The sequence below is a fragment of the Juglans microcarpa x Juglans regia genome, chromosome 2S (genome assembly GCF_004785595.1).
Source record: "Juglans microcarpa x Juglans regia isolate MS1-56 chromosome 2S, Jm3101_v1.0, whole genome shotgun sequence".
NCBI classification, from domain to species: Eukaryota; Viridiplantae; Streptophyta; class Magnoliopsida; order Fagales; family Juglandaceae; genus Juglans; species Juglans microcarpa x Juglans regia.
This window is the reverse complement of record NC_054597.1, coordinates 19,878,616-19,896,014: the sequence shown is the minus strand read 5'-3', so window position 1 is coordinate 19,896,014 and position 17,399 is coordinate 19,878,616. Positions and strand designations below refer to the sequence as shown.

General features: G+C 37.6%; 1 protein-coding gene across 1 annotated transcript; it reads left to right on the top strand.

Moving 5' to 3' along the window:
* Positions 1-11,166: 11,166 nt before the first annotated feature.
* On the top strand, positions 11,167-16,531 carry LOC121253655 (polyamine oxidase 2-like). Its single transcript, XM_041153647.1, has 11 exons — positions 11,167-11,442; positions 11,679-11,725; positions 12,018-12,121; positions 13,596-13,684; positions 13,810-13,923; positions 14,160-14,247; positions 14,418-14,503; positions 14,599-14,701; positions 15,333-15,430; positions 15,525-15,954; positions 16,073-16,531. The coding sequence occupies exons 2-11, from the start codon at positions 11,683-11,685 to the stop codon at positions 16,379-16,381; spliced, it is 1,464 nt and encodes a 487-aa protein (XP_041009581.1). The 5' UTR covers positions 11,167-11,442; positions 11,679-11,682; the 3' UTR covers positions 16,382-16,531.
* The last annotated feature ends 868 nt before the right edge of the window (positions 16,532-17,399 follow it).

Sequence of the window (17,399 nt, the reverse complement as noted above, 5' to 3'; positions counted from 1 at the left end):
CTTTGGGCGAGTAACCAGACCAATGCCTCTCAGCGAGCAGCAAAATCGACACTGCCACGATGCAACCAGACCAAGGTCTCCATTGAAAGCATATGTGGTTTTGCCATTGCTCGTGCCAAGGCATGGCCACCTGCGAGCATCGCCCATGTATCACCATCCTTCAACACACATTAGCGGAATGGCTTAGGTTTGCAAATTCCAAACTTGTAAATTGTATTACGCTTACCTATTTGGTGTAGTGAAAATCCCTCAGGATGCGGTACAATCAAGAAGGGTTTCGAGGTAAAAAAACCTCACGACCTACTCAGCAACCAAGAAGGGTGTGGAGGTGTAACACCCCGCTTCCCTGAAAGACATTTTAGAATTTTCAGGGAGCCAATGTGCTACTACTAAACTTAAACTTAAAAGCTTTTCTTTTTAACAAAGCGCCAGATCCGAAAGATTTCCATAAATAAACAAACTTCAATAAATACTGAAAATTCAAAACAAAGTTTGCGGAAACACTTATTTTAAAAAAATACGAAAGTCTCATGTGTGTATCAAAATAATTTATTTAAACCTTAAACCATAAAACTAATCACAGAATAATTTGGCTAGGCCTCTGCCTCGCCTCTTGGGGTCAAGTCCTATCCTGCAGTCTCATCCTTATAAATGTCATCACCTGAGTGGTTTAAAAAATAAAAAAATATATAAAAATGAGTCGAATACTCAATAAGCAACACATCATAAGTAAACATAATAAACATAAGGTTTCTTGAAAAACGTGCATACTCACAAATACATATGTAATTAATATGAACATGAACTTTTCTTGAACTTATCTTGAACTTATCATAAGCCGTTACCCACTGTTGACCCCCGTGAGTTAGGGTTAGCGAATCTAAATAGATTCCGATTCTGCTCATAGCCGCGAGTCGTGGAATCCACACATAAGGAGGACATATTGGGTGCACTACCAGCATGCATGACCTGGCAATGCAATATGCCCATAACATAGGTACCGTCTTGATATCATAACATAGGCCGTTACATATTTTATCATAATCATACTTGCATACTTGTCATTTGATAGATTTCAAAAGAAATCACATACATACTTGTCATATCGTATAATAGATTTCAAATGAAATCGCATTCTTTCATAAATATTGTGATATATGTTTCCTTACATAAATTCATGACTTTTCCTAGATAATTTTATGCATAACTCTCACATAAAATAATTTTATGCATAATTCTCACATAAAATCATGACTTTTCATAAATAATTTTATGCATAACTCTCACATAAAATCATGCATTTCATAAATAATTTTATGAAATAACTCTCACATAAAATCATGATTTAGGTACGTAAAAATGGGCTTCCAATGAAGGGCATACATGCATAATATCTTTTTTATAAAAAGACAAGCAATTTACCGTACATAGGTGTAAGGATATGATCATGCTACTTACCTTGCAACGCTAATCTACTATTTTCAGCGTGTAGTCGGTCGCCTATAAAAATAAACACGAAATTTTTCATAAATTTCTAATTAAACCTGTGACTTTATTTAAAACCTAAACTACTAAAATAGTCTATATTTCCTAAACCTAGATTCTTCCTAACACTAAAATATTCTCATCTTTTAATCTTAAATAGGCATGGGTATTTTTGAAAAAACAACATACTGGGCATGGGCATTTTGGGAAAACAATACAAATGGGCATTTTTGTAATTGGATCAATTAACCAATTGAAACCTAAATTACATATTATAATTGTAGAGAAACAGTATCGGGAGAGTGGAAGGGAGGCATGTGTTTACATGGGACAAACTCACCGAGGCGAGGAGCTGTACGGCACGGCGGCTGGGAGCCAAGGCGGCACAACTGGGTTCCTTTGGGCAGGTTAGTGCGACGCCGAGAGAGAGAGAATAGAGAGAAAATTTACGCACCACTCAGCATGCATGGGGGCTTGGAGCGGTGGCGTTGGGCGTCACTAGGCTGTGGAGGCTTGATCTCCGGCATCATCTGTTGCTATTGACGGTGGCGTCGGGGTAGCACGACCAAGCTGTGGCCTTGACGTGGGTGGCTGGCTTGTGGCTCTCGGTGGGGAAGAATACTTCCTCTGTTTCGTTGCAGTAAAGCAGAGTATTTTGTTGGTGTGGTTTCTCAACGGTTGGGCGACGGTGGTGTAGGAGTGTTGACGGTTTCTGCAAGGTGGTGGTCGTGGCTTGTTGGGTGGCTATTCTGGTGGCTAGTTACGTAGAACGGAGGCTGTCTTAATGTGGCTTGCTTCTGTGTGGATTTACATGTGATGAGGTGGTGGGCGGTATCGTATGGCAATTGGACAAACTGCTCACGCAGGTCTGGGCAGTGGGCTGGCGATTTCGGCGCACATGAAGGCTTGGCTGAGCGATGGTGGAGGAGGGCAGCGTTATGGAGAGTGTCGGCATGTTGGTGGCTTTTGCTTGGGGTTGTCTTGCTGTGTTAAAGGGGCTGAGTGTGGGCTGGCAATGGAGATATCGTAAGGTTCTCGGTCTGCAGCTTGGAATGGAACTACCATAAGGTGGTGCGGCGTTGAGGAGATCAAATTGTATATACATACATATATATATATATATATATATATATATATATATAGGTGGTAGAGAACATTCAAAATAAAACTTAGGGAAATAGACGTGCAACGAGTGAGATATTGACTAGACGTGCATGTGGAGGAAATGGATGCGATGAAGCCGTGTATGCAGTGGTTTGATGCGTGAATGGAAGACTCATGGTGGAGGGCTTGGGGAGTGCGGTTGGTGAGTGTACCATAATATATATATATATATGATTGAGAACCCAAAAGAAAACCCTAGATAAAAAGAGACGTGAATGTGCATGTGAGTGGATTCTTTGAAAGTCTTAGAAGAAAATCCAGTAAGGAGGAGTTTTATTATGAAAAGGACTCATGATCTTGGAGAGAAAATAATAATAATAATAATAATGGAGCCTTAATTTTTTTTAAAAAATAATCTATCCGATAAATTCTCTAATAGACTTTAACTCATTTATTGAGTTTAACAAAATTATCCGTAATTTATCCCTGAAAAAAAAAAATAGAGGATTGGGTTGTTACAGGAGGTCAAAGAATCCCACGATCCACTCAGCAATTAAGAAGGGCATGGAGGTCAAAGAACCCCACGACCCACTCAGCAATCAAGAATTGCGTGGAGGTTAAAGAACCCCACGATCCACTCAGCAACCAGAAGAAGACCCGTGTCCCTCGTCTGGCAACAAGACCCGCTCCACTTGGTGGGCAACAAGACCAACACCCCTCGGTGAACAACAAGACCAACGCCTATCAGCAAGCAACAAAACCAACATCTCCACCATGCAACTAGACCAATGTCTCCATGGAAAGCATATGTGATTCTGTCATTGCTCGTGTCAAGGCATAGCTACCTGCGGGCATCACCCATGCATCACCAGCCATCACCACGCTTTAGCGGGTTGGCTCAAGTTCACAAATCTCAAACTTGTAATTTGTATTACACTTACCTATTTTGTTTTTTGTGAGAACTTCTTAGGACGTGGTGCAACCAAAAGAACAGGCGTGGAGGTCAGAAGACCACACAACTCTCTCCAAATATCGCCATCGAACGGGCGTGGAGGTCAGTAGACCACACAACCCTCTCCAGAGTTCACCATCAAACAAGCGTGGAGGTCAGAAGACCACTCTCCAAAGATTGCCATCGAATGGGCGTGAAGGTTAGAAGACCACATGACCCTCTCCAAACGAAATGGCGTGGAGGTCGCAAAGACCACACGACCCTTTTCAAATAAACTGGCATGGAGGTCACAAAGACCACATGGGGGATACTACCAGCGAACACCAACAACAAAATAAGAACACAACAACAATTTACACCAAGGGCCAGGAAATCCACTACTACCAACAAAAGTAAAAATGATCACAAAAATACACACCAAAAACCAATAGAAAAAAACAGTGACTCTTCGCTGACAATAAACAATCTCTCAGGCAAACATTCACACAAACAAACAAACTCAAAATCGAGCTCTGTGCTCACACCTAATGTGGTCAAGTACATCTTCCGCCTTTCTCTCCAAGCTGAGCCCCTCACCGCTTAGCATGAAACAAACAGAAAACCAAGGACCGAACAACAAACCAGGGACCAGACAACAAACCAGGATTATTGACTTAAAGATTCTCAAGACCTTCTAAGGCTTCTAAGGCTTCACATCTACCATAATTGATTTTTCTGCAGGTTACCTTCATCACGGTTGACTTGAAGATTCCCAAGAAAATCAAAAGGCTGAGCCACCAAAGGTCGAGCCTCGTTCACGGTGCAGCCAACTAGTAGCTAACCAAAAGGAAGTGAAGTCACCCACATGCACTAACTAGCATGGATCCTCAGTGGGGTAGGGGAAAACAAAAGCAAGCAGATGCCCACGAGCCACCGGGGTAAAAGGTAGGTACAGAGAATGCAAAGTATTTAATTTCCCATGTGCCAGCACACAAAATATATATATATATATATATATATATATATATATTAGTGGGGTAGCTAAAAGGGATATTTGAGCCCCCACCATTTTAGCTAAGAGATAAAGTCAAGAAGAGACTCAGACTCCTAATAAGAAATAGACTTAGACTCCTAAAAGCAAAAGGTTTCACAAGGCAAATTGAACTCTATCACTTCAATGAAATAACCTCTATAAATAGCCTACTGGAGGTAACAAATTTTTAACTTGATTTATTTGCTACTTTATACACTTACTCTTATATTGCTATACTGACTTAAGCATCAGAGACTCCACGGGGCAAGCAGTGCCGCCCTTTTATTCGTTGGAGGTCATCCATGTGGTTGGTGGTGTGAAACACGTCCTTAACACACACAAATCTCAAACATCTAGTAATTTGGGTATGGTGACAAAATAAAGTTCAGATTAGTAACAAAATGCAATCAAGGTTCCATAGCATACAATCTTTTTCAATTGCGCATTCATGGTGCCCAAATTGTCTAGAACCCCAACAAAATATTACATTACAATTGGTACAAGGCATACAATTAAAAGCAAAAAAAGAAAAAAAGAAGACAATGAAAACAAAACATTGATTTGTACCTATGTTCATTGAAGCACCAACAAAGTGACCATTAGAAGAAGGTTTTGAATGCAAGCCCGCAGAGTATTTTTCTTTTTTATTTTTTTTTAAAAAAAATAAAGTGACATTTATATATTAAGTATAGAGTTCCTTAGCCATAATAAGAGAAGAAATACAAGGAGCAACATGTTCCACATCTATAACTTCAGCCTCAAGAAGCACAACTTCTCTAGCAAGTTTATCTACTATGCCATTAGCATGTTGAATTCTCCAGTTAGAACTAGCCAATAAATTATGAAAATATGAGAGGATACAACCAATTTTGTAATCATCTTGATTATTTGATAATGCAGCATGTACACCCTGAAGTGAATCACCCTAAAAAAATAATGAATGCAGCCCAAGATCAAGACAGAAAATAGCAATATCCATTTTGTTGCAATTAATAGTTCAACAAGAAAAGTAATGGTTGCATCAAACTAGCAATGACAGAACCATCACAATCTCGAATGATCACCCCTATACCAATTTTGTTGCAATTAGCTTGGATAGCAACATCCAAGTAGGAAGTGGTGCTTCTCAATCTAATGTTGCAAGATGTACTAATGGTCTAACCACATTTGAGGTTAGCATGGCTTACAGATAATCCTCATAGGCCTGTATAGCATTACCAAAGAGAGTTGAAGGAGGTGTAAAACTGCCCACATGGGTCAAGGAGTTTCTCCTATGCCAAAGTTATCGAGCAATGACTGCAACCAACTCCAAATCTTTATTTTCCAGCCTCATATTCATTTGCTCAACAATGAGACCAAAGTCAGTTGTTGTGATTGTAGCTTTCTAGAGAGCCCTAGGACTAAGAAGCCAAACATCACATGCTAAAGAACTAGTCAAAGGAATATATTGCGCACACAGAATTTGTGATGACATGCTTTTTATATAAATTTATTTTTGCTGGTAGAGCATCAATACAAGCATGCTAAAGAAAAACCTCAACAACATTGTAACTTGCAATGACCAAATTCTTTTCTAAAGCACCTCACACTACCCTTTCATAGAAGATTCCCCTATAGACAAAGTCAATAGTTGGTTTAGGCACTTTTACTGGAAAACATCCACTGGAAGTACCCACCACAATAATCTGTCGGCACAACCTTGTAAGCTTATAGGAATCTTCAGAATTGCTTCAACATCTGTGTCATTAAAGATAGAATGTAGTAGATCCAGATTCCACCACCCTTTTTTAGTATCAATCAGATTAGCAACCACTACATTTTCAGGTAAAACTGAAATTGTAGATTGAATTTTACAAGAAACATCATGAGGTAACCATCAATCTTTCCGAATTTGGATTTGTGTCCCATCTCCAAATCTCTATAGAATACCTTCATGTAATAGAGGAATGGCTTGGCTTATACTCCTCCAAATATAAAAAGGTTTATTCCCCAACTCAGCATGCAAGATATTGGTGGCAGGAAAATATTTAGCTTGAAAGATTCTGCTTGGAAGAGAGTGAGGAGATTTCAGTATACTCCATACTTTTTTAGCCAAAAGGGCTAAATTAAAACATTTTAGATCTCTATAACCAAGACCCCCATATTGTTTTCCAGAACTTAAGAAGTATCAGCTTTTCTAATGAAGTCTAGAATGATTATCCAAATGACTCCACCAAAAGTTAGTAAACAAGGAGTTAATCATTTTACAAAAAGAATTTGGAACCAAAAACACACTCATACTATAGGTAGGGATAGATTGAATAACAACTTTAATGAAAATTTCTTTCCCAACTTGGGAAAGAAATTTGTTCTTCCAGTTGTTAAGCTTTCTGCTAACCCTATCCACAATACCTCAAAAAACAACCACCCTAGATCAAACCATTAAGGAAGGAAGTCCCAAGTATTTATCCAAATTGGAATAGGCTTTTAACCCTACAATCTCCATAAGATACTTCTTAGTTGCAAGCTTGGTCTTACTCCTAAAAAAAGTGTTTGGGGGGGGGGGGGGTTTCCCTATCAAGAGCTGTTGGTCTTTCCCAGGTTTCTTTCGGTTTTACTATGAAAGATAAGGTTTGAAAGAAATGCAACAAAAATCAAGAATTTTGGTCTATACATGTTTCGGCCTATTCTTGTTTGACCTACTTGTGTTATGTTTTATATTTTTCTAATTAGATATTTGGAGTTAAGACAAAATTTACAAGAGGAATGTAAATTTTGGTACGTTTTCAAACTAGGATGTGAAATCTTTAAGTTAAGGGTAAAATGATAATTTTTCTATATAGAGGTGTAAAATGATAATTTTACTCTCTAAGTTAGTATTTTTATGTTTCTAACTTGTTAATGAGGTGTTTCTAACATTTAGAAATATCTTCTTACAGTTTTCCATTTATTTGTGTTTTAATTCACCACACTACGCTCTCTGTAAGCTAGTTTTTAACTTACTCTAAAAATAATTGTGTATGTGTGATAAGAGAACAATTGTTCGTGTTCTTATGTTCTTATATATATCATACTATGTCATGTCACAACACGTATATCATTACACATTATGTTATGTCACGAAATGTTTATACGTTACACATTATATTATGTCATGAAATGTTTATCTGTTACACAGAATGTTAATTTGTTTCACGTTATGCCATGTCATTCATCTCACGTACATATCACGTTATGTTATGTCATATCATCTGTGATTTCATTTCACGTCACGTCATGTCATGTCTCAAGTATCTCCATTAATAATTCATCCAAAGTACTTATGTCGTAATTATCCTTATTGTTCGAATACCTCTACTCAAATCCTCATGATGTAATTATTCTGATTGTTAGAACATTATTAGGTATGCCTAGCCTAATCATTCTGATTGTTAGGGTATCTCATTTAAAATATTTCTAGCGTAATCATTGTGATTGTTCAATTTCACGTTCAGTTTCATGTTTAGTTTCACAATCAGCTTATGTTCAGTTTCACCTTCACGTTCAGTTTCAGTTCATGTTACTTCACATTCAGCTTCATGTCATGTTTATTTCACAATTTAATTCATCTCATGTTAATTCAAGTCATGTCAACACATGTCATATTATTTGTCAAGTCACATCATGCTTACTCATGTTCACATTTTGCATTCATGTTTTTATTGATATGCATAAATCTTTAAACTATCAGTTTAAGTTATTTGTTAACTCGTTGAGATTTGTAATCAAATCTTATTTGGTAATCCGAACTACCATTCCCCTCGAAATGGTAGATCATGTGTGATATGAACCCGTGGGAATGAATTCCCTTGAACCCACAATCAATTTGAAAACTCCCCAAGAAAGCCAAAATTCAAGTCAAGGATGGAGAAACCTAGACCCGATGAGAACTCGTTTCAAGAACCTAGATTATATTAAAATCTAGACCCGTTGAAGAACCCGTCTCAAGAACCCAGATTACAAAGGAGGAACGCCACAAAGGTTGTGATTTACCTTTAATAAGTTCAAGAGTTCAATCAAGAACAAGAGGAGAAAACTCAACTCACAAATAAAATTCAATATTGTCTTCCTCAGCATGAATAAAGTGGATCAAAGCTGGTTCTTCTTCTTTAAGACCCATCTTCAGTGTTGGGCTCTTGCTGGCTTCATCCCAAGTGGATTGCACCAATCCTTGCATTGCTTCCTTGATCTTCTTGGCCCTTGATCTTGTAATTGGCCCATCTGGAACTTGCAAAGGATCTTTAAGAGTAGGCCCACCTTGGTTCCTATCAATGTGCCAGGATCAGAAGACGTTACAGAGGATCGATTGGAGGAGGTCAATTAGGCAGCAACGACATGATGCAGAGCTCATTGCTGTGATGCTCTGTTTATCGATAGGATTTTGGCTTCCTTGGCTGAGTTGTGTGAGCTACTTTAAAGATTAGCCTAATAGTTATCTTAGTCTTTGCATGTACTTAGGGAGCTCTTTCTCTAGTAATCTTATGGTTACAAATCTTTTGGACATACGCTATAACTTGAACGTATAGATCTTCAGCTATAAAATATGTTTTGATGTTTTGGAATATGTCTTATCCGGTACATAGTATTGCTCAAAGGAAACATTTATCCATTGCGAATATTGCATATTGTTTAGATGAATGCTAAGTGCATTGCATCTTTATTTATCATGAACGGGGGTAGATAACCGTTTGTTGCATGTCTCGATGCTTCAGGCTCCGCCAAATCCCATGGGGAATCTGGGGGTGTCACACCATTGCCATGGGGGCCAGGTGACTTATAAGGGCCCATTTGAAAAACTATTGTCTCAACCTCATCCATAGTAAAAGGTTTAAGTAGAACAACATTCATGTCAGAAGAAACCTTTGGTGTCAAAGCTTGTAAGGAGGAATCGATATTGGATGGTTTAGAGGTTGTAAACAAGTGAAAATAGTATTGTGTAAAGGCTCTCCTTATCCCAACAGTATTTGAAAATTTGATCTCTTGAGCATCATTAACCTGCAAAATTGTGTTTCTTCTCTTGTTTTGGCTAGCACATAAATGAAAGAATTTTGTATTCCTATCTACACTCTGCAGCCAAGTAATTTTCTCCCTTTGCTTCCATTTCAAGTGTAGTCTCTCTTGAAGACAAGCAATTTCCTTTTTAAGTTGTCTTGTTTGCTCAACAGTCGTAGTTGTCAAGTTTTGCTGAAGAATCACCAAACTATCCAGTTTCCCTTTCAAGGTTTGGTCTGAAATAGGATCTTTGTGCTTACTCCATCTTTTCAACCTTTGCATGCAACTGCCTAATTTCTATGTGGGATTGGAAAAGCCCCCAGAAAGGGATTCAGGTTGTGTCCAAACCTCTTGAATAACATATTCACAATCCTCATAAGTAGACTAGTTTGCTTCAAATCGACATAACCTATGAGAAACTGAAGACTACATAAGGAATTGTTGAACAATAAGCATGATTGGATAATGACCTGATGTAGAAGAGGGTAGTATTTGAACATTACCATCACCAAATTTTCCACTCTAGGTAGGATTGGCACCTGCCTTATCAAGCCGTTCTTTAGTGAAAGTACTATCCTGTCTATTATTAGACCAAGTGTATTGATCTTTGAAAGCTCCCAAATCAGAAAGATTACATACCTGTAAGACATCTCTAAAAGAAGCCATCTGCTTTTCACTTCTTCTAGCCCCCCCTCCCCCAAAATTTCTAACCTTGAAACAATATCTCATTGAAATCACCCAAGCGAAGCCACATATGAGGTTGTCATCTGTGTAGACAGTGTAGTACATTATAGCCTTCAAATCTTCTATCTTTATCAGGATGTCCATAAAAATACGTAAGCATCCATTGTAGATCACAATCAGGATCACTACTGCAATAGGAAATAGTAGTGGATAATGGTGTATTGTAGTGATTGCTCCCAGGTATATAATATAGTATTGCTATGTCAAAAAGACCATTTGAGCAATAAGTTTCAAAAGACTAAATAACATTATTATTTCATTCTATATAAAAGGGATATCAATGCTCAATCAATTTCAATTCGATTATCGGAAAAGGCTTAAAAACAAACCTGTTAGGGGTATCAACTCCAAATAAAGATACATGAAACTCAACAAATTCATTTTTGAAAATAAGTAATCCCACCTCGAATTATTATGATTGAGATTTTATTCCTTGTATCGAAATTAGTTTGCAACTGAAAAGAATATGAGGATAACGTAAGAAAAATTCTATTCATTATCTCTACATATTGTATATTTTTATCTCTTACTAAATATATAGTTTATAGATAATGAGTGGAATAATTTAGTTAGTTAAAAAAATAAAATAATTTTTTTAAAAAAAATATAAAAAAATAATATATAATATGTGAGGATGATGAATAATAAAATTTATTAGAAAAAGATTGTGTAAAAAGCAGTACCATTTGGACATTAGAGGATGTGACATGTCAAATGTACCGTACGTGTAGCGGTTTCCATTTCAACTGGTGGTTGGATCTGACGGAAAGGGCAATTCTGGAACAAAAGAAATATAGATCTAAGGCAACTTTTCTTGACCTTTAACACGTGCCTACAAAATGCTGTGAGTAACAAGTTTAATCCTACCTTAAGCGTGTACAGTTTTCGGTTTTCCTGATCAGCCCCGTCTTGTCCCTATAAAACCAAAGCCAGAAGCTTGGAATCGACAGGCACAAAGCCATTAACGCACCTCTCTCTCTCTCTCTCTCTCTGTTCTGCATTTCATTTACGTCCACGAATCAAATCCTAGATATTTTTTCTTTTTCTCGCATGCCAAACGCGCATTTTCTTCTCTCTTCAGCTCATAATCGTGGATAAGATTTCGAAACCTGATTGAAGTTACCGCATCAAAAAGGTACAGAGTGAGAGAGAGCTGTCTGAGCTGCTTTTGGAAGCAGGGGTTTGTGTTGAATTATTCGAATTCCAGCCATTTCTTAGCGTGTCTTTGATTTTTGTTCTCCATTACTCGCCTCAACTGCCTCCTTACGTGTTTCAATTCCAGAAAAGCTTCTGGATACTTCATTCTTCATTAGCAGTAGTCGTAATAACTTCTCAAGTAATTTTCTTATTGTCGATCGCCGATTGTCGCAGCGAAATGGAGTCTGTACGCACCACGAGTAATCCCCAACTGCGCAGAGGTTTGCTTTTGCAATTTTTTGTAGTTTTTCCCTCACTGGTATATGTATTAAACTACAACCATAATTATAGTGCTATGCTTTAGAGTATGATCTAATTTGTTGTCGAAGCTTCTGAAATAATGATCTTCTTATATTTTGAAAAAAAAAAAAAGTTATCCTTTCACAGAAATTTAATTACGGGCTGTTTGTATTTTTGAAAAGAAAAGGATTTAAGTATGCCGATGTGACTGGGAAACTTTGGAATATCTTCAATCGCTATTCGGTAATCAGAGTTAGTTCATTTTTTGTGCAGGTCTTTGCTATTCAGATGCCGAGCGAAAGCCATCTGTCATTGTCATTGGCGGGGGTATGGCTGGAATTGCAGCTGCTCGTGCTCTTCATGATGCCTCATTTCAGGTGTGCAGAGAATGATGTGAATTGAATTCCAATTTCCTTGTAATGCTTCGTGTTGCCCGTGAAACTTTTATACATGATATTCTCTTTCGATCCTAACTCCCGTTCGAGAAGCAGCTGGTTTTTGTTTTTTTTTTTAAGATCACACTTGTTGGAAAAGGCTTTATTTATTTACTTGGGTATGGCTCGCTCCAATTTATTCGAGATCGAGATGAAGAGAAGAGAGAGAAAGAGACTCGAGATGAAGGGAGGGGAGGGCGGTGCAGCACGGTGCGTGGGAGAGGGGGGAGAGAGAAAATCGAGATGGAGAGAGGGGAGGGGCCGGTTATTAAACCCTAACCCAAAACGACGTTATTGTTTCATTCGTTTTCCCGGATGTAATGAAATGAGGTAAAATTAAAATTAAAAGTTAAATAAAATATTATTAAAATATATTTTTAATATTATTTTTATTTTAAAATTTAAAATAATTAAATTATTTATTTTATTTTATTTAAAAATTTAAAAAAATTATAATAATTAGTTGAAATGAATTATGAGAAATTATGAAAATAAAGGAGTTAGTGCTTATTTGAGAACTGAAAAAGTTTTAGAATTTTTTCAACAAAAGTCTTCATCTTTCATTCAAAATATTTTTATCTCCAAAATAAAAATCTCTCTCCAAAAACTTTTCAGCTAATCATTGACTTATATTTTAATAAAAAATAAACAATACAAAAATCAAAATAATTTTTTCAAAAACGTAACAACTGTTAAAAATTTAAATTGAACCAACTTTTCAAATCCATATACTCACTTTGCACAAACTCTCATTCAGAGCATATCTTAATAAATTTTTATTCAACAAATTCTATAAAAATTCTTAAGACTTTCACCAACCCAATAAGAACTACATTTCCAGACATTTTAAAAAAACTCTCAACATCTATCTAATCTTTTCAGTCTTAGACTCTTAGGAATGCATAATTCGGTATTATATGCCAGGGAGGAACTGATATATTGGCGCTGGAAATTTAGGATTTCCCTTGTCTAATTAGTGTCACCTTAAATTCAGCAAACCACGATAGTGAAGCTCCGTAAAATGTGCTACCTTCTTTAAAAAAAAAAAAAAAAAAAAAGGGGGGCATGACGAGTTTGTTTGTAAAGAGGAAGGCTCGTTTAAATATATAAATTATTTCATCTCATCTCATTATTATAAATTTTTTAAATTTTTACTTAAAATATAATAAATAATTTAAATTTTAAAATAATAATAATATTAAAAAATAATATTTTAATAATATTTTATTTAATTTCTATCTTTTAATTTTCATATAAAATTAACTCATTCCATCTCACCATCTAAACGGATCAGAGTAACATTGTGCTTTGATGTGACAAGATGTATGTCTGTTTCCACTGGGCTGGATGCATCCATGACGTTACTCTACATTCTGTGCCTAACTAAATTCTATTTCCCCTTTTCGGGTTTGTTCAGGTTGTCCTGTTGGAATCGCGGGATAGGATTGGTGGTCGTGTTTTTACAGATTACTCCTTTGGTTTTCCAGTTGACTTGGGTGCATCATGGTATACTGCTCTGAAATATCTTCTTATTAGATACTTGAGTGTGGCCTGTTTATTAATGTTGAACCTAATATATGGACCGTGATTTACTGATTAAAAAAAAATATATATTGACCGTGATGCGTCAGGTTGCATGGAGTAGGCAAAGAGAATCCCTTGGCACCATTGATTGGGAGACTAGGGCTACCATTATATCGTACCAGTGGTGATAACTCTGTTTTGTATGATCATGACTTGGAAAGGTACATATCACTTTCGCTTTTGATGCGCTTATATTCCTGAGTTCCTATTATTTTAAATTCTAAGTTTTATCCTTGCGGTCTATATATATATATATAAGTGATCCATTTGGAGAAGGGACTGGATCTTCATCTTCTTATAGTTGAAAGAAATAAATGATATTATATAACGTGGCAATGTCTCTCTGTTTCCATTCCTGTTAATTATTTTGATTTGACATTTTTTGTATTCTCTTCAGCTATGCGCTCTTTGATATGAATGGGAATCAAGTACCTCAGGATTTAGTCACTAAAGTCGGTGAAGCATTTGAGAGAATTTTGGAGGAGGCAAGTGATTTTTAATGATTTGATCTTAGTTTTTCTCTATTCTTGATAGATAACATTGTCCCAACTGGAATGCTGTTGCTGCTGAAAATGCACTCTAATACTTAAATCCTTGAGTGCTATTATGTCTTACTACAGATGTTCATTGACTTGGTTTTCTTTCTTTAGTGTAGACAGATAAAATAAGACAGGAATCTAGCGAAGACATGTCCATATCCCGTGCCTTTTCGATTGTTTTTGCAAGGAGCCCAGAATTGAGGTTTCATCAACATGATGGCATATTACAATTAAGAGTTCATTTCTACATAAATTGTCAGCGAAGGCATATTTACTTAAATTGGCCCCTGCATACAGGTTGGAGGGGCTTGCCCATGATGTCCTTCAGTGGTATTTATGTAGAATGGAAGGCTGGTTTGCTGCGGATGCTGACACCATCTCACTAAAATGTTGGGATCAGGTAAGTTTTTGTGCATTAGAAATTTAAAACCGAATGACTTCTTGCGGTGAAATTAGTAGTGTATAATGAGTACTTGTAGTCGAATTTCTCAATTGCTTGCTTTAAGCGGTACGAGGGTTCTAGTTCCTTTTATTCGTCTCCTGATCCTTCATGCAAAAGTTTACATGAGATCCTTGTACTGTTGCATCACCTTATATATAATTATTTTAATGTAAAATTTATGCATTTGGTATAGGCTGAAGCTTGACAAATAGTGTAACCATGGACGCAATTTGCTTGAAAAGCGACCTTTCCAATATAGTTAGGCAATATAGTAACTTTTTACTTTTCAAACTTCAAAGGTATTTGAATTTGAGTGTTTATCAAAAGTAACAAAATAAAAATTACCAGAAAATAACATATACAGCTTTACACTGGATTTGGGTTTAAACAGGCCGTACAAAGACATATTGCATTTGCACGGTCTCTGGGACTCCTCGTCATTAAAAAAAGAGCGTTGTCATGTGATGCTATTGTTTTGTGCTTCCCCTTCTTGTTGCTTTCGTTGGGCAGTTATGCTCGTTTATGCCATGTCACTAATATATAGCTTATTATTTGATGCTTGCTGCATTTCTTTTCCTCTTATATACAGGAAGAACTACTCCCTGGTGGTCATGGGCTTATGGTAAGGGGCTACATTCCAGTTATAAACACTCTTGCCAAAGGTCTCAACATCCATTTGGGCCACAGGTTTGGATCAAGTATTTGCAATGATTCTCTTCTGCTCTATCCATTTGTTATGTTACCTACTGGTCACTTGACTAGCTATCAATCCTTATGCCAGGGTTACAAAGATTGTAAGACGTTATAATGGAGTAAAGGTAACGGTAGAAAATGGGAGAACATTTGTTGCAGATGCTGCCATTGTTGCTATACCACTTGGGGTGCTGAAAACAAGAAGCATAAAGTTTGAGCCAAAGCTCCCTGAGTGGAAGGAAACAGCCATTGCTGACCTTGGCGTAGGGATTGAAAATAAAATAGTTTTGCACTTTGAAAAGGTGTTCTGGCCAAATGTGGAGTTCTTGGGTGTAGTTGCAGAGACGTCTTACGCGTGCAGCTACTTCCTAAATCTTCACAAGGCTACTGGTCACTCTGTCCTGGTTTACATGCCTTCAGGGCGGCTAGCCAAAGACATTGAGAAAATGTCTGATGAAGCTGCTACTAATTTTGCTTTCATGCAACTCAAGAGGATCCTTCCAAATGCTTGTGCCCCAGTAAGACTTCCACTTCACGCATTTTATTCATTCCCTTTTGAAGCTTTGACAGAGGCAGTGTCAAGGTTTCATATTTCCCAAATTGTTTTTTTAATAATTATTTGTTTGAATTATGCAGATTCAGTATCTTGTTTCTCGGTGGGGCTCAGACATTGACTCACTTGGCTCCTATAGCTATGATACAGTAGGCAAATCCCATGATCTGTTTGAGAGGTTAAGGATCCCGGTGGATAGCCTATTCTTTGCAGGGGAGGCTACTAGCTCAAACTTCCCAGGGTCCGTGCATGGTGCTTTCTCAACCGGATTGATGGCTGCTGAAGATTGCCGGATGCGGGTCTTGGAACGTTATGGGGAGTTGGATCTGTTCCAGCCAGTCATGGGTGCGGAGACAGCAATGTCTGTCCCATTATTGATCTCCCGAATGTAACTATTAGGGTACACCGCCTCCATATCTTATTAAGGATACAGTAGATATGTTAATTAGGGGATCCAATTAACACATTATTGCCATTTTGATTGGCTCTGATGGGAAATGGAAATGCATTTTCCATGGACTGACGAGTCAAATGTTGGTTGATGTTTAATAGTCTTTTCGTGTGACATAATAGTTATAATTCTTGCGACTGTCAGTAAAATGAATCCAGTAATTAGAAAGTATGCCAGTAAATAGTGCTTTAATAGGAGATGCCTCTATTCTTTTTTATTTTATTTTTTGCCCCCTCAGCAAATAAGACATTTACAGATAAATTGACAGTTACAAGATACAAGTTTTGGGTGGAAGTCTCCTACAGTCTTTTCAAAACAACATATTATAACACAAAAAAGAAAAATAAAAGGCGGGTTTCGGAGCCAAATAAATGGCTCCCACCCAATTCCCACAAGCGGAGACCGTTTGGTAATGGTTTTAAAATAGTCTGCTGAATATACTATAAAGCTGCAGCTAGAAGTCGCAGTAAAGGGTTGTGTGCTGCAACATGTTGGTTTGGACTGGCTGAAAGGAACTTCATTCCATTTCACTCGATCTTTGGTTAGGGAAAGCGGGAACATAGGAAAGCAACTAGAAACTAAGACGATTGGCCGGCGAGGGGCCACCACTGTCTGTGGAGGTGCGTGCAGTACACGCGCCACACCTGGAGAGGAGTAGAAGGTCGGGTTCCGAAGACTCAATGCCGGTGATCCCGTCGGTGCCGTGTTTGGTGGTAGGAAACTTCCTTAGGCACGGTGGCGAGTGAAACTTGTGCACAACATAAGCCGCGCATGAGGCTTACGCACCGCTTGTATGGACAGATTTCTTCTGCCGTCTTGAAGATCGACGCCTAGGGAGGTTGTGTTAGGGTCCTCGGTCAAGTCCCTAAACACTATGTTCTCCTCGCCAAGGGTGGCCTTGTGATGACCGAATCCTTGTTCTTCTCTTGCTTGGTTCTCGAGCAATTGTGGTCAAGATG

Coding starts and splice junctions, on each gene's coding strand:
- LOC121253655 (XM_041153647.1), top strand. CDS start 11,683: ATGGAGTCTGTACGCACCACGAGTAATCCCCAACTGCGCAGAG. Junction 14,504..14,598: donor GCAAGGAGCCCAGAATTGAG/GTTTCATCAACA, acceptor CCCTGCATACAG/GTTGGAGGGGCTTGCCCATG. Junction 15,431..15,524: donor AACATCCATTTGGGCCACAG/GTTTGGATCAAG, acceptor TCCTTATGCCAG/GGTTACAAAGATTGTAAGAC.